The 25,645-nt window shown below is 43.6% G+C and overlaps 1 protein-coding gene across 1 annotated transcript in view; it reads left to right on the top strand.

The window, feature by feature from the left end:
* Positions 1–24,689, top strand: part of bmerb1 (bMERB domain containing 1) — a 90,669-nt gene extending 65,980 nt beyond the window's left edge. Inside the window, exons 3-5 of the mRNA XM_070856728.1 lie at positions 8,951–9,065; positions 10,095–10,177; positions 24,031–24,689. Coding sequence (XP_070712829.1) covers positions 8,951–9,065; positions 10,095–10,177; positions 24,031–24,149 — 317 coding nt within the window. The 3' untranslated portion in view covers positions 24,150–24,689. The remainder of the gene's footprint in view (positions 1–8,950; positions 9,066–10,094; positions 10,178–24,030) is intronic.
* The last annotated feature ends 956 nt before the right edge of the window (positions 24,690–25,645 follow it).

The following is a 25,645-nucleotide window of genomic DNA, read 5'->3' as shown; positions in this document are numbered from 1 at the left end:
AGTGCAATCAAGCAACATGGATTCATGAAGGGGAAATCATGTTTAACTAATTTACTGGAATTCTTTGAGGATATAACGAGCATGGTGGATAGAGGTGTACCGATGGATGTGGTGTATTTAGATTTCCAAAAGGCATTCGATAAGGTGCCACTCAAAAGGTTACTGCAGAAGATAAAGGTACGCGGAGTCAGAGGAAATGTATTAGCATGGATAGAGAATTGGCTAACGAACACAAAGCAGAGTGTTGGTATTATTTGGGTCAAGTTCGTGGCACCGCGGCTGGCTCTGCTGCACAGAAGGGTGGAAAAAAGAGTGGGAGAGCTATAGTGATAGGGGACTCTATTGTAAGGGGAATAGATAGGAGTTTCTGCGGCCGCAACCGAGACTCCAGGATGGTATGTTGCCTCCCTGGTGCAAGGGTCAAGGATGTCTCGGAGCGACTGCAGAGCATTCTGGAGAGGGAGGGTGAACAGCCAGTTGTCGTGGTACATGTAGGTACCAACGATATAGGTAAGAAGCGGGAAGAGGTCCTACAAGCTGAATTTAGGGAGGTAGGAGTTAAATTAAAAAGTAGGACCTCAAAGGTAGTAATCTCTGGATTGCTACCAGTGCCACGTGCTAATCAGAGTAGAGGGAGCAGGATAGTTAGAATAAATACGTGGCTTGAGCAGTGGTGCAAGAGGGAGGGATTCAAATTCCTGGGACATTGGAACCAGTTCTGGGGGAAGTGGGACCTGTACAAAAGGGACGGTCTGCACTTGGGCAGGACTGGAACTGATGTCCGAGGGGTAACATTTGCTAATGCAGTTCGGGAGTGTTTAAACTAATATGGCAGGGGGATGGGAACCTATGCAGCGAGATAGGGCAAAGTAATATGGAGTCAGAAACAGATGGTAGAAAGGTAAAAAGCAATAGTGGAAGGCCGAGTAAACAAAGGCAAGAAACAAAAAGGGCCACACTACATCATAATTCTAAAAGGACAAAGGGTGTTAAAAAAAACAAGCCTGAAGGCTTTGTGTCTTAATGCAAGGAGTATCCGTAATAAGGTGGATGAATTAACTGTGCAAATAGATGTTAACGGATATGATGTGATTGGGATTACGGAGACGTGGCTCCAGGATGATCAGGGCTGGGAACTCAACATCCATGGGTATTCAACATTCAGGAAGGATAGAATAAAAGGAAAAGGATGTGGGGTAGCATTGCTGGTTAAAGAGGAGATTAATGCAGTAGTTAGGAAGAACATTAGCTTGGATGATGTGGAATCTATATGGGTAGAGCTGCAGAACACCAAAGGGCAAAAAACGTTAGTGGGAGTTGTGTACAGACCTTCAAACAATAGTAGTGATGTTGGGGAGGGCATCAAACAGGAAATTAGGGGTGCATGCAATAAGGGTGCAGCAGTTATCGTGGGTGACTTTAATATGCATATAGATTGGGCTAACCAAACTGGAAGCAATACGGTGGAGGAGGATTTCCTGGAGTGCATAAGGGATGGTTTTCTAGACCAATATATCGAGGAACCAACTAGGGGGGAGGCCATCTTAGACTGGGTGTTGTGTAATGAGAGAGGATTAATTAGCAATCTCATTGTGCGAGGCCCCTTGGGGAAGAGTGACCATAATATGGTGGAATTCTACATTAGGATGGAGAATGAAACAGTTAATTCAGAGACCATGGTCCAGAACTTAAAGAAGGGTAACTTTGAAGGTATGAGGCATGAATTGGCTAGGATAGATTGGCGAATGATACTTAAGAGGTTGACAGTGGATGGGCAATGGCAGACATTAGAGACCGCATGGATGATCTACAACAATTGTACATCCCTGTCTGGCCTAAAAATAAAAAAGGGAAGGTGGCTCAACCGTGGCTATCAAGGGAAATCAGGGATAGTATTAAAGCCAAGGAAGTGGCATACAAATTGGCCAGAAATAGCAGTGAACCTGGGGACTGGGAGAAATTTAGAACTCAGCAGAGGAGGACAAAGGGTTTGATTAGGGCAGGGAAAATAGAGGAAACTTGCAGGGAACATTAAGACGGACTGCAAAAGTTTCTATAGATATATAAAGAGAAAAAGGTTCGTAAAGACAAACGTAGGTCCCCTGCAGCCAGAATCAGGGGAAGTCATAATGGGGAACAAAGAAATGGCAGACCAATTGAACAAGTACTTTGGTTCGGTATTCACTAAGGAGGACACAAACAACCTTCCGGATATAAAAGGGGTCAGAGGGTCTAGTAAGAAGGAGGAACTGAGGGAAATCCTTATTAGTCGGGAAATTGTGTTGGGGAAATTGATGGGATTGAAGGCCGATAAATCCCCAAGGCCTGATGTACTGCATCCCAGAGTACTTAGGAGGTGGCCTTGGAAATAGCGGATGCATTGACAGTCATTTTCCAACATTCCATAGACTCTGGATCAGTTCCTATCGAGTGGAGGGTAGCCAATGTAACCCCACTTTTTAAAAAAGGAGGGAGAGAGAAAACAGGGAATTATAGACCGGTCAGGCTGACATCAGTAGTGCGTAAAATGATGGGAATCAATTATTAAGGATGTCATAGCAGCGCATTTGGAAAGAGGTGACATGATAGATCCAAGTCAGCATGGATTTGTGAAAGGGAAATCATGCTTGACAAATCTTCTGGAATTTTTTGAAGATGTTTCCAGTAGAGTGGACAAGGGAGAACCAGTTGATGTGGTATATTTGGACTTTCAGAAGGCTTTCGACAAGGTCCCACACAAGAGATTAATACGCAAAGTTAAAGCACATGGGTTTGGGGGTAGTGTGCTGACATGGATTGAGAACTGGTTGTCAGACAGGAAGCAAAGAGTAGGAGTAAATGGGTACTTTTCAGAATGGCAGGCAGCGACTAGTGGGGTACCGCAAGGTTCTGTGCTGGGGCCCCAGCTGTTTACATTGTACATTAATGATTTGGACGAGGGGATTAAATGTAGTATCTCCAAATTTGCGGATGACACTAAGATGGGTGGCAGTGTGAGCTGCGAGGAGGATGCTATGAGGCTGCAGAGTGACTTGGATAGGTTAGGTGAGTGGGCAAATGCATGGCAGATGAAGTATAATGTGGATAAATGTGAGGTTATCTACTTTGGTGGTAAAAACAGAGAGACAGACTATTATCTGAATGGTGACAGATTAGGAAAAGGGGAGGTGCAACAAGACCTGGGTGTCATGGTACATCAGTCATTTAAGGTTGGCATGCAGGTACAGCAGGCGGTTAAGAAAGCAAATGGCATGTTGGCCTTCATAGCGAGGGGATTTGAGTACAGGGGCAGGGAGGTGTTGCTACAGTTGTACAGGGCCTTGGTGAGGCCACACCTGGAGTATTGTGTACAGTTTTGGTCTCCTAACTTGAGGAAGGACATTCTTGCTATTGAGGGAGTGCAGCGAAGGTTCACCAGACTGATTCCCGGGATGGCGGGACTGACCTATCAAGAAAGACTTGATCAACTGGGCTTGTATTCACTGGAGCTCAGAAGAATGAGAGGGGATCTCATAGAAACGTTTAAAATTCTGACGGGCTTAGACAGGTTAGATGCAGGAAGAATGTTCCCAATGTTGAGGAAGTCCAGAACCAGGGGTCACAGTCTAAGGATAAGGGGTAAGCCATTTAGGACCGAGATGAGGAGAAACTTCTTCACCCAGAGAGTGGTGAACCTGTGGAATTCTCTACCACAGAAAGTTGTTGAGGCCAATTCACTAAATATATTCAAAAAGGAGTTAGATGTAGTCCTTACTACTAGGGGAATCAAGGGGTATGGCGAGAAAGCAGGAATGGGGTACTGAGGTTGCATGTTCAGCCATGAACTCATTGAATGGCGGTGCAGGCTCGAAGGGCCGAATGGCCTACTCCTGCACCTATTTTCTATGTTTCTATGTTTTCAGGTTGGCAATCGGTGGTTAGTGGTGTGCCACAGGGATCGGTGCTGGGACCACAACTGTTTACAATATACATAGATGACCTGGAAGAGGGGACAGAGTGTAATATAACAAAATTTGCAGATGACACAAAGATTAGTGGGAAAGCGGGTTGTGTAGAGGACACAGAGAGGCTGCAAAGAGATTTAGATAGGTTAACCGAATGGGCTAAGGTTTGGCAGATGGAATACAATGTCGGAAAATGTGAGGTCATTCCTTGGGGGAAAAAAACAGTAAGAGGGAATATTATTTGAATGGGGAGAAATTACAACATGCTGCGGTGCAGAGGGACCTGGGGGTCCTTGTGCATGAATCCCAAAAAGTTAGTTTGCAGGTGCAGCAGGTAATCAGGAAGGCGAATGGAATGTTGGCCTTCATTGCGAGAGGGATGGAGTACAAAAGCAGGGAGGTCCTGCTGCAACTGTACAGGGTATTGGTGAGGCCGCACCTGGAGTACTGCGTGCAGTTTTGGTCACCTTACTTAAGGAAGGATATACTAGCTTTGGAAGAGGTACAGAGACGATTCACTAGGCTGATTCCGGAGGTGAGGGGGTTACCTTATGATGATAGATTGAGTAGACTGGATCTTTACTCGTTGGAGTTCAGAAGGACGAGGGTTGTTCTTATAGAAACATTTAAAATAATGAAAGGGATCGACAAGATAGAGGCGGAGAGGTTGTTTCCATTGGTCGGGGAGACTAGAACTAGGGGGCACAGCCTCAAAATACGGGGGAGCCAATTTAAAACCGAGTTGAGAAGGAATTTCTTCTCCCAGAGGGTTGTGAATCTGTGGAATTCTCTACTCAAGGAAGCAGTTGAGGCTAGCTCATTGAATGTATTCAAATCACAGATCGATAGATTTTTAACCAATAAGGGAATTAAGGGTTATGGGGAGTGGGTGGGTAAGTGGAGCTGAGTCCCCGGCCAGATCAGCCATGATCTTGTTGAATGGCGGAGCAGGCTCTAGGGGCTAATTCTTATGTTCTTATGTACTACTTCCTGCTACTGCAAGAGTTTTCTTTGTTCATTTCAAGGATCTTTGGTATCACGGAGTGTTCTGGCAAGTACAAAACTCCATAATTATTTCTGAAAAGCTTTAACCTACAACACTTGCTAAAAGTCATGGGGGCCCACCTGGTAGTGGGCCTCGCCCTCCAGGATCTATGGCAGAGGGAGCGGAGGCTGCGAGAAAGTCAGGAACACATGTGCAGAGGGAGGAGGAGGGCCATCAGGGCTCTCAACAGGAATCCTTGCCCCGCCCCCCGCCATAGGTTATTCCAACATCACTTCTCCTACCTTCAATTAAGTGAGGAGCAATGTATTAGGAGGCTTCGATTCACCAAGGAGGTGGTCACAGAACTCTGCCACCTCCTGCAACCAGACATCCAGCCTCAGACCAGGGTGACCACGGCTCTCACAGTGGCCTTCAATTTCTTCGCCAGCAGATCCTTCCAGTCTGCAGCAGGAGACATATCTAACATCACACTGTTCGCCATCCATTGCTGCATCGGAAAGTCACGGAGGCTCTCGTCAGCAGGAGAAGGGACTATAATGGTTCCCGATCACCAGAGAGAAGCAGGATGAGCGTGCATGTAGCTTTGCCAGCATTGCAGGTTTCCTGATGGTGCGGGGCACCATAGACTGCACCCACGTGGCCCTGCCGGCACCACATAACAGTCCTGAGATCTTCCTTAAACATAAAGGCTACCACTCACTTAATGTGCAGTTGATGTGCGACCACACGCAGTGAATCCTCACTGTCAATATCCGCTATCCTGGCAGCAACCGCTAACTGATTTCTCACCCTGGGGGGTCGGGGGGGCGCCACCGGCTCCCACGAAATTGTGCGAGAGTTAGTGGAGGAGCAATCCGACAGCGACCCAGGCCGCTGTGCCGGCGATGATGATGTCATCGGCAACACAGCGACCCGTTCTCACCCCACGGGCAATGTCAGCACCAGCCTCGCGGGTCGCGAACTAGGTCGCACTCCGCTCGCGGGGCGAAAAGTAAAGGGGAGGTGCGCGGTGCCGTTTTTTTTGCTCTGCCGACTTACCACGTTTGGCCTTTCGTTGCCCATTTTGCGGGGTCCGTGCCACAATGGTGCAGCCTGGCACTCCGCTTCTGTGCTCCACTTCCTCTTGGGGGCGGTAACCCCAATTTTGCAGCCGACCGCAGGAAGTCCCGTTTCTCCTCGGTTACCGTGCCCAAACGGGGTGAACCGAATTTTGACCCCCGTGAACAAATTAAGAAATTGATCCTGTGGGAGGTAGAAAGCTACAACATGATCTACTTTGGGCAGACATTCACTAAAGCTATAAAATCCAAGCTTACATTTGGGCCATGCTGTAGAGCACCAGGTCAGCATCAAAAAAATGGGACAATTTGCTGTATGTAGAGATTGAGAAGAAGAAAGTTATTTTGTTGAGAGTGGTTAATCAATTTAATATAACTGGGAAATCAGAGTTAGTAATCTAGTGCATGACTGCTTCTTCATCCAATGTGTCCAGGAAGCCACGAGAGGCAATGTTCATCTCGATCTGATATTTGTTAATGATTCAGGAAATGAAAATCATAGTACTCCTGGGGGATAGATACCACAAAATGATATGGTTTAACTTGATCTGTACGGATTATACTGCTGGTGTAATAGACAATTAGAAACATGGCTAAATCCAGAGAATGGAAATGAATAGCATATTCAGGGGCGCTAAGGCTTATCAACCGGGCGCAGCAAAATCACTGACGGCGCGAATTACCCTGGCGGGTTTGCGCTGGCGCTAAAACTTACCGCCTCGCTCTCTTGCGCCCTGGAGATTGCAACGTCATCTGGTGTGCAGCGCCCCGTTATCGCCCTGGGTGTAAAATTCGCTCCCGTCCCTTGCAGCATTGCCAGGCGTCAATAATGGCAGCTGCAGGAGACGTTGTCACCTCGACTGGCCGCTTGGGGAGCGCTAATTAAAGGCAGTGGTGGTCAGGTAAGGCAAACTTTAATTATGCTCCAGTGTGCTGCATTTTGATTTCTTTGGAGCTCGCGATTCCTCAGCCCTGCACTCTCTCAAGAGTGCTTGGGACTGCTTTGGGCATATCGTAGGTGCCGTCAACGAACATACACAGCCTTAGGCTTCAATGACCGCAGCATTGGCCCTTCCCTTTAATTGAGGGAAGCAGCCTGTAAAACCGGCAGCACTGCACGGAACGTTGCTCAGCGCTCTGCCACTTCCGCCCCTCTCTCTCCCTTTAGCGCTCTAAGGGAAATGGTAGCGCTTAATTTAGCGCTCCAATTCCCTCTTGGAGCGCTAAAGCGGAAGTTCCCGGCAGAATCAAATATTTAACGCCCGGCTATACTTTTGAGCTCCTGCAAAAGTTATCGCCCCAAACGGGCGCTACGCAATTTCTAGCCCAGAGCTTTTTGATAAACAGTGCACAAATTAAGAAGTTTATCCTGAGAGGTAGAAAGCTACAACAAAACTAATCTCTTAGCCATGTTTCTGAGCATCAGATTTCAGAAAAATTCTCTACACGGATAGAGCATGAGGTCACAGTCTCAAAATAAGGGGTCGGCCATTTAGGACTGAGATGAGGAGAAATTTCTTCACGCAAATGGTTGTGAATCTTTGGAATTCTCTACCCCAGAGGGCTGTGGATGCTCAGTCATTGAGTATATTCAAGGTAGAGGTCAATAAATGTTTGGGAAATAAGGGAATTGAGGGATGTAGGGTTAGTGCGGTAAAGTGGAGTTGAGGTTGAAGATCAGCGCTGACCTTATTGAATGGTGGAGCAGGCTTGAAGGGTCAACTGGCCTACTCCAGGTCCTATTTCTTATGTTCTTAGAATGATCAACATGTTCAATAAGCTTCCAGGTAGAGTAATGGAGGCAGAAACCTTGGAATTATTTAAGAAACAATTGGATGTTGCAGTGGATGGACACAGGATCTCTCTGGACGGTTGAATTAAGATGGGCTAAATAGTTTTCCTTGTCCGTAATTATAATGTGACCTTGTGATCAAACACCAATCAGTGGTAATAAAAACTGAAAATGTTGCAAACACTCAGCAGGTCAGGCAGCATCTGTGGAGAGAGAAAGAGAGTTAAATAGGTAGTAATGTTTGGGGATTGTATTGGTTTTGACAGTAGAATCATGTTTTAAGTGGTTAGCTTCCAGATGGCTGTCACTTTGGAACCTTGAAAAAAATAATTTCCAAATGTAATGTTTGCTCTTGAAAGGGGTTATGTTATACAAGAAAAGCATTATATATTCGTGGTGCTGCAATAGTTCATGGAAAATGGATAAATTAATGTACTGGAGAATATAACTCGGGAAATCTATATAAAAGAAAATGGCTGTGCAAATTTCCAGAGGTCGATTAAAAGTTTCCACTTCAAGGATTCAAATACTTTAATCAATGTGCAGTAGTGGAAATGTTGTGCTGTTTATGCAAAGAATAAATTAGTTTCTAAAAAAAGATTTAAATAAATTGGAAGTGCACCAAAGGTGATGCAGTGATAGCACAGGAAAAGCAACAGGCCCTTCAATGAGGTTGAATAAAAACCTTGTATGAGCTATGTGCTTTACTTATTCAAATTATTGTTATTATTGTCAAATGAGATTGTATTACACCCTTGTTCTGTAGTGGGTACTTAAAAGAGCATGTTTGAAGTACATTTTTTAATAGCTGGTCTAGTGCACCATTTCCAGGCAGAAAGTTGGCCAGCGGAATTTAAATGAGGCCCATGCATTAAAGTAGCCCAGGCCTAATTTCTGGAGCAGTGGATGAGTTTCTAACTCACACCACCCAAACCCGCCTCAGGTTAAAATCAATTAAGACTGTGATGTACCAGTTGTGTGGGCTGTAAAATTAGCAACCATGGTCGTAGAAGAAAATGAATTATTGCATCAGCTTTAGAGCAGTCAATTTTAGATTTATATTAATTCCCATCGCAGTAAGTTGAAGTCAGCATTAAAGTACAGTATTGAAATAGTCTTAACTTCACTTTGCAATCAATATTCATTACAGAAAAGGAAAAATACAAAGAAGACAAACAAAAAGAGGATGTACTGATCCACAAAATCCAGAAATTAGTAGAGAAAAGGGACTTTCTGGTGGAAGATGCAGAGGTGGAGAGATTACGGTAAAAATTGGATGTTGATGGAGTCCCTCGTTAATTTATGATTTTTTTTTCTATCTCTTTGCTTTCATCCCCTCATGTGGGGGTATATGTTCTAAACTAGCAAAGGAGAGAAATGAGGTTCTATTCTACTCAACAATATTGTTGATAACGTCACTCATTTAATAGTTCAAGAGCATTGGCTACCGAGATCTGTGATTTCAATCTCGTGGTGCAGGCCATTGATTGTTGCCAAGTTTAGATGGATTACCAGCAGCAGATGAGAAAAGAAAAGCGCTTCTTTGCAATATGAAGCAAGTTATACATGTGTAGACAGTTCAGGCCACATGCCTTTGTTGCACACCATGCTGTATCACATCACAATGGGAGTTTTATGGTTTTAATTATGCATCACTTATGAAAAATGCCTTGTTTGAACATTTCTGTCCAAAACAAATATTTGACGTTTTTCTAGATGTCATCTAGTAAGTACTTTATCTATAACTCGTGTAGGGTTCAGGTGAAGGGAAATTTTTAAATTTAAAGAGAAAAGTCAAGGCCATTGAGCAATGTAGCGATTTGGCTAAAGAAAAGCAGAGTGTGACAGGAAGGGACAGAGAGTTTAACGGTAATAGTGCATCAGCAAATAAGGTGAAAGCAGGGAATAATGGTAAAAAGTTAAAATTAAAAGCACTTTATCTGAAAGCATGAAACATTTGTAACAAGATAGACAAATTATTGGCACACAGAGATAAAAGGGTTTGATCTAATATCCATTACAGAGACGTGATTACATGGTGATGATGGCTGGTAAGTTCTAAATTAATCTTTTAATTACGATCTCCCATATTGTAGAAATAGTAAATGTGGCACTCTGCTAAGATCGGGGTTAAAACTCAGTGTGAGTTGATGTTTTGCCCTGCATTGAGACTGTGCAGTACCTGGCTGACCACAGCTCAATGAGCATAGAAATTCACCACAAAAGCAAACAAAAAAAACATATTCTGACAATGTATATTTTGAGAGAGTAATAAAATGACTTGCTTTCTGCAGGGAAAGAGAAGAGGACAAGGAAATGGAAGAATTTCTCCAATCTAAGTTAAGACCACTAAAACATGTAACTAAAGCGCCTACAGGTAAGTCATGACGAGCATTATCCTAGTTCTGAAAACCAATTAACATTTTGATCGTGAGGACCTTAGAAAACATGGAAGGAAAATAACTCATTTAGCCTCTCAGGCCTGGTCCTGATACAGACCAGGTCCAGTCTACACTGTCTTGGACTCCAACCCACCCATTTCATCTCCTGAGGGAAAGTTCTACAGACATACTCCCTGATCCTCAAAAATAATCAAGTAAAACTCTAGCATATTCATCCATTATCGCATTTCAACCATGGTCTGCTGACCTTCAAATACAACATCCTCCAACTCCTGGTCGAACAGCACAAGAAACAACATCTCCCCTGGAACATTTGACTATCCGAACCTGTGACCTCTAACCCTATAGCCTCCAATTTCATTGACAACATATATTTATCCAACTCATTATTGATGGAGTTGATCAACGCAGCACTAACCGCTTTTACTGTTGCATGCACCTACCACTCTGTAGGGGGGATAGGCTGTACATTGAACCTGCAATTGGAATATATAGAATGTTATGAGTAAGCAGGGCTTTGGAATGATTTAAGTTGGCAGCTTGAAAATATCAGCATTAAATCTATTTTTAAGGTAAGGCTATATTAGGCCTCCTGACTACCAGCTGAAAAATTTGCAGCCACTTAGGAATCTTACAGACTTGATTTTGGTCACTACACGAATTAGCAGCTTTGCTGAAATACCAAACTGTGAAAGATATATATATTTTTTTAAATCACTGTTGTGGAAACGGGTGTTCTTTTGGGGTTGAGGTTAAGGAGTATTATTGGGGTTGAATAAATGGATTTTAGTCTGTGTTTGGCCTGATGACAGCCATGGAGTATAGGTTGACTGAAGTAGAAAATTATTCTGTTCTGCAGTACTGGGCATCCCAGAACTTCAAAAAATATTCAACAAAAACTATAAATGTACCAACTGTAACTGTCACTTTTGTGTGTGTTGTGTAGTTTTATAACATTATAATACTGGCTATAATTTCTTGGTAAACAGGTGTTGATTGCCACGTATACATTATTATAATTATTGCTCCTTTGTGTGCCAATGTGCATTGATGACATGGAGAACAACATTGTCATCCATCAAAAAAGCTACAGGTGACAAAAGGTCAGATCCAAAATTAAAGGAAATGACCTATGATGTTCAATATTATTAAAATAATGGATATCTTGGAGTTATTTCAAGGCTGCAATCTAATTGTGGGACTCACATGAAGATTATTATGGTTAATCAATCATGTGAAACCGGAGAAGAGATGTAATCACGCCCAGCTATCTATTATCCTCCACATACTTCATCCCGAGTACAGTCACACCCCAGAGGAAAGCACAGGTTCAGGAAAGGGAGGGTGTGACTGTTAGGGAGCTGGGTAGCGGGGGTGTGGGAGAGGTTGAGAAGGAGGTCTCGCAAACACTGGTCCTGTCCAACAGGTACGATGTGTTCGCTACCTGTGACGCAAGGACAAAGACTACAGGGAGGACAGCCACAATGCAGAGCAAGGCACCGTGGCTCAGAAGTCTGTCCCGAGCGGAGGGGGGGTGGGCGGAGTGAATTAGAAATGTGATAGTGATGGGGGATTCTATAATCAGGGGGATAGATAGCGTCCTCTGCAGCCAAGAATGAGAATCCCGAAGGGTGTGTTGCCTACTCGGTGCCAGGGTAAGGGATATCTCACAGCGGCTGGAGAGGAACTTGGAAAGGGAGGGGGGTAAATCCAGTTTTCGTTATCCATGTAGGGACAAATGATATACGTAGGAACAGGGAGGAGGTCCTGTTGAAAGAATATCAGGAGTTAGGCTCTAAATTAAAAAGCAGGACCTCGAGGGTAATAATCTCTGGATTATTGCCTGAGTCACGTGCAAATTGGCATAGAAGCAGACTGATCGGGAAAATTAACACAAAGGGCTGGTGTGGGAAAGAGGGGTTCCTTTTCATGAGACACTGGCACCAGTTCTGGGACAGGAAAGAGGAAGGAGCTGTACCGATGGGACGGGCTCCACCTGAACCAGGATGGGACCCGTGTTCAAGCGGAAAGGGTAAATAGGGAGGTGCCAAGGCTTTAAACTAGTAACACGAGGGGAGGGATCGACAACAAATGTAACCAAATATAAACAAAATAGGAAAAGAGAGCATAGGGAAGAATAAAGTAAAGGAGGACATTGATGGCAAGGGAATAAATAGATTTACAGAACAGGAGTCTAAAAAGATGGGTAAACATAAAGTGAGAGGAAATTCTATTAAAAATTAGTGAAACTGTCTGTACAGCAATGCACAGTGTCCATAATAAAACAGGGGAGCTGGAGGCAATCATGTGTTGCGAGATAAAGATTACTGAAACATGGCTACAGAAAAATCAGGACTGGGAATTAAACATTGCAGGATATTATAGGGCCCAAGTTTCGGATGTCCTCCCAGAACGGCGTACTCAGAAAGACCACCTATTTTTTGAATGAAAAAAGTGCCTAAAACTTACCTCGCGATTCTCCGAGTCCAGCAGGCCTGTTTCACAGTCAACGCAGTGCAACACAAGCAGCTAAATGCCGAGAATTGCGATTTCTAAGATACTCCATAGTATAAACTAGTTGCTCCAAAAAAATAGGAGCAACTCGAGCCGAAACTTGGGCCCATGCATATATTTAGAAAAGATAGAGAGGGAAAAGGGGGAAGTGAAGTAGCTCTACTTATTAGGAATAACATAATGGCAGTAGGAAAAAGTGACACAGCTATCAACAAGACAAAAATAGAATCCATATGGATAGAAATAAAAGATAATAAAGGACCAATCACACTAATAGGCGTAGTCGAGAGACCACTTAATAGTGGAAGGAAGGTGGAAGAAGAAATATGAAGACAAATTTGGGAAATGAGTAAAAAACATTGACTAATAATCATGTGGGATTTCAACTCCCCAATATTAATTGGACAGAAGAGGTAGCTAAAGGGATAAGGGAATGGAGTTTTTACAATGTGTACAGGACTTCTTTCTAACCCAATATGTAAAAAGTCCAACAAGGGAGGATTCGCTATTGGATCTAGTAATGGGGAATGAACCAGAGCAGATAAGAGAAGTAAAAGTAGGGGAACATCTAGGCAATAGTGACCATAATATAATTCATTTTAAGATGATAATTGAGAAGGACACAAGTATGACGAAAGCCAGGTTAATAAATTGGAGGAATGCTGATTTTGAGGGGCTGAGAATAGAATTTAGGAAAATAAAATGGGCAACAATATTGGCAAACAACGATGTAGAACAGCAATGGGAAACATTTAAAATGGTGTTCAACAGAGAGAAAAATATATTCTGCTGAAAGGAAAAAAAAGAACTAAACACTAATGAGACTCCATGGATGAATAAAGCCATAAGGGAATAATTGAAGCTAAGGAAAGTGAGAGGAAATCCTATTAAAAATTAGTTAAACTGTCTGTACAGCAATGCCGTAATAAAACAGGGGAGCTGTACATTAAATACATAGACAGCAGGGGACAGCATGATAAGGGAGATATTAGGAGAGAAGTCAAAAAACAATTAGGAAGGCAAAGTGGAACTATGAAATTAAATCAACATAAAACAAAATAGTACATTTTTTTACAGGCACATCAATAAGAAAATGAAGATTGGGATGGAAATAGGGCCATTAAGGGATAGACAGGATAATACCACAGGTAACGATAGAGAGATGGCAGAAATATTAAATCATTATTTTGCTTCAATATTTACCAAGAAGATAGAACAGGTGGACATGACATTGGATGATGAGATTCGTAATAAGATAAGTGCAGTTCAATTAAAAAAGGGATATATTAAATAAACGAATCAAACGCAAAGTGGATAAAAGCCCTGGTCTGGAGGAATTGCATCCACACATTTTAAAAGAATCTAAGGACGTGATAGCAGAGGCATTACTACACATGTTTAATAATTCATTAGAAAAATGTGTAGTGCCAGAGAACTGGTGGATAGCTATCTTAATAACTATATTTAAGAAGGGGGATAGAACATGTCCAGGGAATTATAGACCAATCAGCTTAACATCGGTGGTAGCATAATGGAATCCCTACTAAAAGGAGAAAATAGAAGAACATCTAGAAGCCAAAAATATAACAATGAACAGTCAGCATGGATTTCAAAAGGGAAAGTCTTGCTTGACCAACCTCACTGAATTTTTTGAAGAGGTACAAAGAGAATAGACAAGGGTAATACAGTAGATGTAATTTATCTAGATTTTCAAAAGTCCTTCAATAAGGTACCACATAACAGGCTAATGAATATAGTCAGAGAATGTGGAGTCAGGGGACAATTTGCAGAATGGATAGTTAGTTGGCTTTAAGACAGAAAGCAGAGAGATGGGGTAAAGGGTAGCTATTCACAGTGGCAGAAGTTGGGTAGTGGTGTTCCACGAGGATCAGTACTGGGACCACTGTTGTTCCCAATTTACATTAATGATTTACAGTTTGGAATCAAAAACACAATTTCTAAATTTGCAGATGACACCAAATTGCTGGGGGGGGGGGGGGGGATAGTTAATACTGAGAAGGACTGCAACAAAATACAGGATATAATAAACTTGCATAATGGGCATATAATTGACAAATGAAATTCAACACAAATATTTGGACATTTGGAAAAGCAAAATTCAGTCAAGCAGAATCAGCATGGATTTATGAAGGGGAAGTCATGTTTGACAAATTTGTTGGTATTCTTTGAGGATGTAACGAACAGGGTGGATAAAGGGGAACCAGTGGATGTGGTATATTTGGACTTCCAGAAGGCATTTGACAAGGTGCCACATAAAAGGTTATTGCACAAGATAAAAGTTCACTGGGTTGGGGGTAATATATTAGCATGGATAGAGGATTGGCTAACTAACAGAGAGTCGGGATAAATGGTTCATTCTCTGGCTGGCAACCAGTAACAAGTGGGGTGCCGCAGGTATCAGTGCTGGGACCCCAACTATTTACAATCTATATTAACAACTTGGAGGAAGGGACTGAGTGTAACTTAGCCAAGTTTGCTGACGATACAAAGATGGGAGGAAAAGCAGTGTGTGAGGAGGACACAAAAGATCTGCAAAAGGACAGACAGGCTAAGTGAGTGGGCAAAAATTTGGCAGATGGAGTGCAATGTTGGAAAGTGTGAGGTCAGAAAAAATCAACGAGCAAGTTATTATTTAAATGGAGAAAGATTGCAAAGTGCCACAGTACAGCTGGACGTGGGGGTACTTGTGCATGAAAAGAATAGTATGCAGGTACAGTAAGTGATCAGGAAGGTCAATGGTATCTTGGCCTTTATTGCAAAGGGGATGGAGTATAAAAGCAGGGAAGTTTTGCTACAGCTATGCAAGGTTTTGGTGAGGCCACACCTGGAATACTGCATGCAGTTTTGGTTTCCATATTTATGAAAGGATATACCTTGCTTTGGAGGCAGTTCAGAGAAGGTTCACTAGGTTGATTTCGGAGATGAGGGGGTTGACTTAGGAGGAAAGGTTGAGTAGGTTGGGCCTCTACTCACTGGAATTCAGAAGAATGAGTGGTGATCTTATGGAAACGTATAAGATTATGAATGGGCTTGACAAGGTGGATGCAGAGAGGCTGTTTCCACTGATGGGGGAGACTAGAACTAGAGGGCATGATCTTAGAATAAGGGGCCGCCCATTTAAAACAGAGATGAAGAGAAATTTCTTCTCTCAGAGGGTTGTAAATCTGTGGAATTCGCTGCCTCAAAGAGCTGTGGAAAGCTGGAACATTGAATACCTTTAAGACAGAAATAGACAGTTTCTTAAACGATAAGGGGATAAGGGGTTATGGGTAGCGGGCAGGGAAGTGGAGCTGAGTCCATGATCAGATCAGCCATCATCATAATAATCATCATAGGCAGTCCCTCAGAATCGAGGAAGACTTGCTTCCAGTCTTAGAATGAGTCCTTAAATGGCTGAACAGTCCAATACGAGAGCCACAGTCCCAGCCACAGGTGGGACAGACAGTCGTTGAGAGTAAGGGTGGGTGGCACAGGTTTGCCGCATGTTCTTTCTGCTGCCTGCTCTTGTTTTCTGCATGCACTCGGTGATGAGACTCAAGGCGCTCAGCGCCCTCCTGGATGCACTTCCTCCACTTAGGGCGGTCTTTGGCCAGGGACTCCCAGGTGTCAGTGGGGATGTTGCACTTTATCAGGGAGGCTTTGAGGGTGTCCTTGTAACATTTCCTCTGTCCACCTTTGGCTCGTTTGCCATGAAGGAGTTCCGAGTAGAGTGCTTGCTTTAGAAGTCTTGTGTCTGGCATGCGAACAATGTGGTCTGCGCAGCAGAGCTGATCAAGTGTGGTCAGTGCTTCAATGCTGGGGATGTTGGCCTGGCCGAGGACACTAATGTTGGTGCGTCTGTCCTCCCAGGGGATTTGTAGGATCTTGCGGAGGCATCGTTGATGGTATTTCTCCAGCGACTTGAGGTGTCTACTGTATATGGTCCATGTCTCTGAGCCATACAGAAGGGCGGGTATTACTACAGCCCGATAGATCATGATGGTAGGTTTGAGGGCCTGGTTTTCCTCAAGCGGCCGAAGGCTGCGCTGGCACACTGGAGACAGTGTTGAATCTCCTCATCAATGTCAGCTTTTATTGATAAAAGGCTCCCGAGGTATGGGAAATGGTCCACGTTGTCCAGGGCCCGCCGTGGATCTTGATGACTAGGGGGCAGTGCTGTGTGGCGAGGACAGGCTGGTGGAGGACCTTTGTCTTACAGATGTTTAGCGTAAGGCCCATGCTTTCATACGCCCCAGTAAATACATCGACTATGTCCTAGAGTTCAGACTCTGAATGTGCGCATGATCTTATTGAATGGCGGAGCAGGCTCGAGGGGGCTGTATGGCCTGCTCTTGTTCCTATTTATGTTCTTATAAATATGAGGTATTACATTTGGTAGAAAGAATATGGAGGTCACTTATTACTTGGAGGGTGAGAGTCTGGGTGGGGTAGAGGAGCAAAGGGATTTCTGAGTACAAATACACAAATCAATAAAAGTAGTGACACAAGTTAACAAGGCCATAAACAACGCAAACCAGGCACTGGGGTTTATTTCTAGAGGGAATTGAAAAATAGTGAAGTTATGCTTGTATCGAACCTTGGTTAGACCACACTTGGAGTACTGCGCACAGTTTTAGTCGCCATATTATAAAAAGGATATAGAAGTACTGAAGAGGGTGCAGAGAAGATTTACAAGGACCATACCAGAAATGCGAGGGTATACATATTAGGAATGGATGAACAGGCTGGGTCTCTGTTCGCTTGAAAAAAGAAAGTTGAGGAGGTGACCTAATTGAGGTCTTAAAATTATGAAAGGTATTGATGGAGTAGACACAAAGAGAGTGTTTCCACCTGTGGGGAAGAGTAAAACTGGAGGCCATCAATATAAGATAATCACCAAGAAATCAAAAAAGGAATTCAGAAGAAACTTATTTACCCAAAAGTGGTGAGAATGTGGAACTCGCTACCACAGGGACTGGTTGCAGCAAATAGTGTAGATGCATTTAGAAACATACAGCGCAGAAGGCGGCCATTTCGGCCCATCGTACCTCCGCCGGCCGACAAAGAGCCACATGGCCCTCGGTCAGTAGCACTGAAGGTTACATAGAAACCAATGAACAATGGCGGATAGGTAAAGAGCATCCGGCCCAACCAGTCCGCCCCATACAACTGCAACACCCCATGTATCGCAAAACTTTACACTCCATCCCAACCGGAGGCATGCGATTTCCTGGGAGAGGGGAAAAAAAAAGATAAAAACCCAGGCCAATAGGGGAAACAAATTCTGTGAAAATTTCTCTCCGACCCATTCAGGTGATCGAAACTAGTCCAGGAGATCACTCTGGCTGTATTAGATTCCCTAAAGTACTTACCATCGTATCTGTGCCAGCCAACAAGAGGTTATCCAGTCTAATCCCACTTACCAGCTCGAGGTCCGTAACCCTGTAGATCACGGCACTTCAAGTGCCTATCCAAGCACCTTTTAAATGTGGTTAGGGTTTTTGCCCCCCAAACCCTCTGCGTGAAGAAGCTTCCCCTCAAATCCCACCTAAACCTTCCACCAACCACCTTAAACCTATGCCCCATCGTAATTGACCCCGCCAAGGGAAATAGGCCCTTGCTATCCACTATATCAAGGTCCACTCAAAATTTTATATACCTCAATGAGGTCTCCCTCAGCCTCCTCTGTTCTAAGGAGAACAAACCCAACCTATCCGATCAGTCCTCATAGCTAAGATTCTCCATTCGAGGCAGCATCCTCGTAAGTCTCCCCTGCATCCTCTCCAGTGCAATCCCATCCTTCCTATAATACAGTGACCAGATCCGCATGCAGTATTCCAGCTGTGGCTTAACCAGTGTATTATACAATTTAAGCTCAACCTCCCTGCTCTTGTATTCTATGCCTCAGCCAATAAAGGCAAGCATTCCGTATGCCGCCTTATCCACCTGGCCTGTGGATCTGTGGGCAAGCTCTCCAAGGTCATAAGGGATGGTTTTCTAGACCAATATGTCGAGGAACCAACTAGGGGGGAGGCCATCTTAGACTGGGTGTTGTGTAATGAGAGAGGATTAATTAGCAATCTCATTGTGCGAGGCCCCTTGGGGAAGAGTGACCATAATATGGTGGAATTCTGCATTAGGATGGAGAATGAAACAGTTAATTCAGAGACCATGGTCCAGAACTTATAGAAGGGTAACTTTGAAGGTATGAGGCGTGAATTGGCTAGGATAGAATGATACTTAAGGGGTTGACTGTGGATGGGCAATGGCAGACATTTAGAGACCGCATGGATGAACTACAACATGGCGTAAAAATAAAAAAGGGAAGGTGGCTCAGCCGTGGCTATCAAGGGAAATCAGGGATAGTATTAAAGCCAAGGAAGTGGCATACAAATTGGCCAGAAATAGCAGCGAACCCGGGGACTGGGAGAAATTTAGAACTCAGCAGATGAGGATAAAGGGTTTGATTAGGGCAGGGAAAATGGAGTACAAGAAGAAGCTTGCAGGGAACATTAAGGCGGATTGCAAAAGTTTCTATAGATATGTAAAGAGAAAAAGGTTAGTAAAGACAAACGTAGGTCCCCTGCAGTCAGAATCAGGGGAAGTCATAACGGGGAACAAAGAAATGGCAGACCAATTGAACAAGTACTTTGGTTCGGTATTCACTAAGGAGGACACCAACAACCTTCCGGATATAAAAGAGGTCAGAGGGTCTAGTAAGGAGGAGGAACTGAGGGAAATCTTTATTAGTCGGGAAATTGTGTTGGGGAAATTGATGGGATTGAAGGCCGATAAATCCCCAGGGCCTGATGGACTGCATCCCAGAGTACTTAAGGAGGTAGCCTTGGAAATAGCGGATGCATTGACAGTCATTTTTCAACATTCCATTGACTCTGGATCAGTTCCTATCGAGTGGCGGGTAGCCATGTAACCCCACTTTTTAAAAAAGGAGGGAGAGAAAACAGGGAATTTTAGACCGGTCAGCATGACCTCAGTAGTGGGTAAAATGATGGAATCAATTATTAAGGATGTCATAGCAGTGCATTTGGAAAATGGTGACATGATAGGTCCAAGTCAGCATGGATTTGTGAAAGGGAAATCATGCTTGACAAACCTTCTGGAATTTTTTGAGGATGTTTCCAGTAAAGTGGACAAGGGAGAACCAGTTGATGTGGTATATTTGGACTTTCAGAAGGCTTTCGACAAGGTCCCACACAAGAGATTAATACGCAAAGTTAAAGCACATGGGATTGGGGGTAGTGTGCTGACATGGATTGAGAACTGGTTGTCAGACAGAAAGCAAAGAGTAGGAGTAAATGGGTACTTTTCAGAATGGCAGGCAGTGACTAGTGGGGTACCGCAAGGTTCTGTGCTGGGGCCCCAACTGTTTACATTGTACATTAATGATTTAGACGAGGGGATTAAATGTAGTATCTCCAAATTTGCGGATGACACTAAGTTGGGTGGCAGTGTGAGCTGCGAGGAGGATGCTATGAGGCTGCAGAGTGACTTGGATAGGTTAGGTGAGTGGGCAAATGCATGGCAGATGAAGTATAATGTGGATAAATGTGAGGTTATCCACTTTGGTGGTAAAAACAGAGAGACAGACTATTATCTGAATGGTGACAGATTAGGAAAAGGGGAGGTGCAAAGAGACCTGGGTGTCATGGTACATCAGTCATTGAAGGTTGGCATGCAGGTACAGCAGGCGGTTAAGAAAGCAAATGGCATGTTGGCCTTCATAGCGAGGGGATTTGAGTACAGGGGTAGGGAGGTGTTGCTACAGTTGTACAGGGCCTTGGTGAGGCCACACCTGGAGTATTGTGTACAGTTTTGGTCTCCTAACTTGAGGAAGGACATTCTTGCTATTGAGGGAGTGCAGCGAAGATTCATCAGACTGATTCCCGGGATGGTGGGACTGACCTATCAAGAAAGACTGGATCAACTGGGCTTGTATTCACTGGAGTTCAGAAGAATGAGAGGGGACCTCATAGAAACGTTTAAAATTCTGACGGGTTTAGACAGGTTAGATGCAGGAAGAATGTTCCCAATGTTGGGGAAGTCCAGAACCAGGGGTCACAGTCTAAGGATAAGGGGTAAGCCATTTAGGACTGAGATGAGGAGAAACTTCTTCACCCAGAGAGTGGTGAACCTGTGGAAAGTAGTTGAGGCCAATTCACTAAATATATTCAAAAGGGAGTTAGATGAAGTCCTTACTACTCAGGGGATCAAGGGGTATGGCGGGAAAGCAGGAATGGGGTACTGAAGTTGCATGTTCAGCCATGAACTCATTGAATGGCGGTGCAGGCTAGAAGGGCTGAATGGCCTACTCCTGCACCTATTTTCTATGTTTCTATGCCCCTTTGTTCATCTACACTTCTAAATGGCCTATCATTTAATGTGTATACTCTTTCGTTGTTAGCCCTCCCCAAGTGCATTACCTCACACTTCTCCGAATTAAAATCCATTTGCCACTGTTCTGCTCACATGACCAATAGATTGATATCCTCCTACAGTCGATGACTATCCTCTTCATTATCAACCACACAGCCAATTTTAGTGTCATCTGCAAACTTCTTAATCATACCCCCTATATTCAAATCTAGATCATTGCTGTATACTACAAAAAGGGACCCAGTACTGAGCCCTGCAGAACCCCACTGGAAATATCCTTCCAGTCACAAAAACATTCATCAATCATTACCCTTTGCTTCCTATCTCTAAGCCAATTTTGGATCCAACTTGCCATTTTGCCCTGGATCCCATTGTGACCAATCTGCCTTGTGGGACCTTATCAAAAGCTTTGCTAAAGTCCATATACACTACATCATACACACTACCCTCATCAACCTTCCTGGTTACCTCCTCGAAAAACTCAATCAGGTTAGTCAAACACAATCTTCCATGCTGACTGTCCCTGATTAATCCTTGCCTTTCTAAATGAAGGTTTATCCTGTCCTTCAGGATTTTTTCCAACAATTTTCCCACCACTGTGATTAGGCTGACAGGCCTGTAATTACTCGGCCTATCCCTTTCTCCCTTCTTAAACAAGGGTACCACATTAGCAGTCCTTCAGTCCTCTGGCACCACACCTGTGGCCAGAAAACTGGAAAATGATGGTCACAGCCTCTGCTATTTCCTGTTTTGCTTCACTCAACAGCCTGGATGCATTTCATCTGGGCCTGGGGACTTATCCACTTTCAAAGCTGCTAAACCCCTTAATACCTCCTCTCCCTTCATGTTTATTTCATCCAGAATTTCACACTCCTCCTCGATAGCAGTATCTGCATTGCCTCTTTCCTTTGTGAAAACAGATGCAAAGTATTCATTTGGAAACATACCCACATCTTCCGCCTCCACACACAGATTATCCTCATGATCTCTAATAGGCCCTACCCTTTATTTAGTTATCCTCTTGCTCTTAATATATTCATCGAACATCTTTGGGTTTCCCTTGATTTTACTTGCCAAGAATTTTTCATGCTCTCTCTTAGCATTCCTAATATCCTTTTTTAATTTCACCTCTGAACTTTCTATATTCCTCCAGAGATTCTACAGTATTTAGCCGTCAGTGTATGACAAAAGCTTTCCTTTTTTTCTTTATCCACCCCTGTAAGTCCCTAGACATCCAGGGGGTTCTAGAATTGTTATTACCACCCTTTAAGGGGAGGCTTATGAGGAAGACGGGAGAAAGGGTTCTGCTGATAGTTAGAGGAGGAAAGACGGGAGGGGGCTCGAGTGGAGCATAAACGCCGCTGCTATTTTCTGATTGGGCCGAATGGCCTGTTTGTGTGCTGTATATCCTATGTAATGTATTAACGTGGATAGAGAACTGGTTGGCAGACAGGAAGTAGAGAGTTGGGATAAACGGGTCCTTTTCAGAATGGCAGGCAATGACTAGTGGGGTGCCGCAGGGCTCAGTGCTGGGACCCCAGCTATTCACAATATACATTAATGATTTAGATGAAGGAATTGAGTGTAATATCTCCAAGTTTGCAGATGACACTAAACTGGGTGGCGGTGTGAGCTGTGAGGAGGATGCGAACAGGCTGCAGGATGACTTGGACAGGTTAGGTGAGTGGGCAAATGCATGGCAGATGCAGTATAATGTGGATAAATGTGAGGTTATCCACTTTGGTGGCAAAAACACAAAGGCAGAATATTACCTGAATGGCGGCAGATTAGGAAAAGGGGAGGTGCAACAAGACCTGGGTGTCATGGTGCATCAGTCATTGAAGGTTGGCATGCAGGTACAGCAGGCAGTGAAGAAGGCAAATGGTATGTTAGCCTTCATAGCTAGGGGATTTGAGTATAGAGAGATCTTACTGCAGTTGTACAGGGCCTTGGTGAGGCCTCACCTGGAATATTGTGTTCCGTTTTGGTCTCCTTATCTGAGGAAGGACGTTCTTGTATTGAGGGAGTGCAGCGAAGGTTCACCAGACTGATTCCCGGGATGGCTGGACTGACATATGAGGAGAGACTGGATTGACTGGGCCTGTATTCACTGGAGTTTAGAAGGATGAGAGGGGATCTCATAGAAACATAACATTCTGACGGGACTGGACAGGTTAGATAGAGGAAGAATGTTCCCGATGTTGGGGAAGTCCAGAACCAGGGGACATAGTCTAAGGATAAGAGGTAAGCCATTTTAGGACTGAGAGGAGGAGAAACTTCTTCACTCAGAGAGAGTTGTTAACCTGTGGAATTCCCTACTGCAGAGAGTTGTTGATGCCAGTTCATTGGATATATTCAAGAGGGAGTTAGATATGGCCCTTACGGCTAAAGGGATCAAGGAGTATGGAGAGAAAGCAGGAAAGGGATACTGAGGTGAATGATCAGCCATGATCTTATTGAATGGTGGTGCAGGCTCGAAGGGCCAAATGGCCTACTCCTGCACCTATTTTCTGTGTTTCTGTAATCCTATGTAGAGGCTGTAGTATTTCTGTTTTAATAGCTGTTTGAGGTGTTACTGTAGTTGTACCGCTGTTTAATAGCTGTTTGTAACTGATGCTACAAATCTAGGCTAACACTAGGCATATGCAATGTCTGAGGCTGGGGATGTGGGAACTCCTGATAGAGTGTTCCCATTGCATCAATGGCCTTACTTGTGGTTGGTGGAGGCTCCAGCCCTACAAGGCCAGACAGAAATCCTCAACCTAATTTGTGCCCTTTCCACAGCACTCCCACCAGAATTATTGTGGGAATATGGCGGAAGCAGCGTGGATTTTGGCTCCTTGATTTTTTATACATGATAAATGATTGTGCACTTGAAACAAAATCCCACTGATTTATTTTCATCATTTTAATGTTGCAGAGACGCCAAAAGAGAAGTCAACGGTTACCGAACCTCCTCTAAACAAACCGTCTGTTACCAAAGCTGGAATTGCATTAATAAAGGATTGCTGTGGTACTACACAGTGCAGCATTATGTAGTTCTCACCATCCAAGTCTGACATGTCTATAATGTGTTTGTGAAAGAGAACCGTACCCAAGATGGTTCAGAAACATCTGAATAGTAACCGTGCTCAAACAGACTATGACCTACCATATTCAGAGTTGCGATAAAACACTGTTAGTGTTGAAGTGAGTCTGCCCTTCATGCATGGATCACAATCTCCGCATGCAGAAAAGGAAAATGCATCACGTTTTCACTGGTAGAGTGAGAAGTTTTATACCTGGCATGTGTGATGATAAAATAGTTTTAATGAAATTGTTCCAGAGGTAATGATAGAATACGACATACCACTTTCCTACCTACAGAGAGGATTTTACAGGGTTTTTCATGGAACAACTCTCCCAGGGTTATTTAATATGATGCTCCAGACTCTGCAAGGCATTTCAACTGGGGCCTCACAAGCAGTCACAACACTTTGCTGTAGAAGAGCACATTCATCTACACAAAGGCAGGTAACAAACTTTACAAATTTAAACTCAGCGACTTTTACAGGGGCAGAGTCATGTTCTGTCCCATATAAAAAATGTACAGAGGCATAGTAGAGATTAATGTATGATTGTCATGTAAAATAGTTAAAAATATGCTTTAATTCTGTGTGTTGCAATCAAGTGTATTACTAATGTACGATAAAAGTAAATCAAGGTTTGTCAGAATCATGTGGAGCAGAGATGTTGGTAGAATCTAGTAAGTTAAGTTCAGAGACTAAAGGGGTCTCTTTAAAAAGCTCAAGGGGGGTGAAATTCTATTTTGGCAGGGACACAATCTGGGTGCCAGCAGATCAGCCGTCCGTTAAATACCCCGCCAAAGCTGAATTTCACCCCAAGTCCCTTAAAGCACATATAAATAGTTTTTAAAGTGTTGATCTTTCTTAACTTTGTTTTTCACTCTTTATGTTTATATAGTCCATTCCTTCTCTTGCCTGCCGCACACCACCTCAGCACAGAAGCTATCGGAAGTAACTTTGGGAGCAGCACGTCAAGTGGCACTATCCCAGCTATATAAACTGTCAGAAGGTGGTGTGATGGCTTGATGAAAGGTGATGAATAGAGGGCTAGCTAGTGCTGAAATTAATTCCTGAAGGAGTTTAAAGCACAGTTGCATGTATCTATAGAACTTGTAAAGGAAAGTAAACTTTGTCTCTCTCCTGATTCATAGTGGTATATTTAAGATCCTGTTCACTAATCTAATATCTTGACTTGGTTTAATGTTGAATCTTTTAACCATTTGGCAGCTCTATTTTAATTACATGTACAATTGTTGAAATGTTGCTAATTAAACAGTTGTGAGATTAGGTCTTGAACACAATAAAGTTATTTGCTTGGGAATAAGCATTTCTTTACTATACATTGGTAACTGCAGTATTCACTTTAGTTATGCAGTTCTGTCTAGGGGGTTGGAGAAAGACAAATCAACTTCACACTAAAAGACTTTGGGGGAATTTTTCAGGGAGGGGGGGCTCAGTGGTGGGTCAGGT

Source organism: Pristiophorus japonicus, chromosome 15 (genome assembly GCF_044704955.1).
Source record: "Pristiophorus japonicus isolate sPriJap1 chromosome 15, sPriJap1.hap1, whole genome shotgun sequence".
In the NCBI taxonomy this organism is placed as follows: Eukaryota; Metazoa; Chordata; class Chondrichthyes; family Pristiophoridae; genus Pristiophorus; species Pristiophorus japonicus.
The sequence above is the reverse complement of the archived record's forward strand: the minus strand, read 5'-3'. Positions and strand labels throughout refer to the sequence as shown.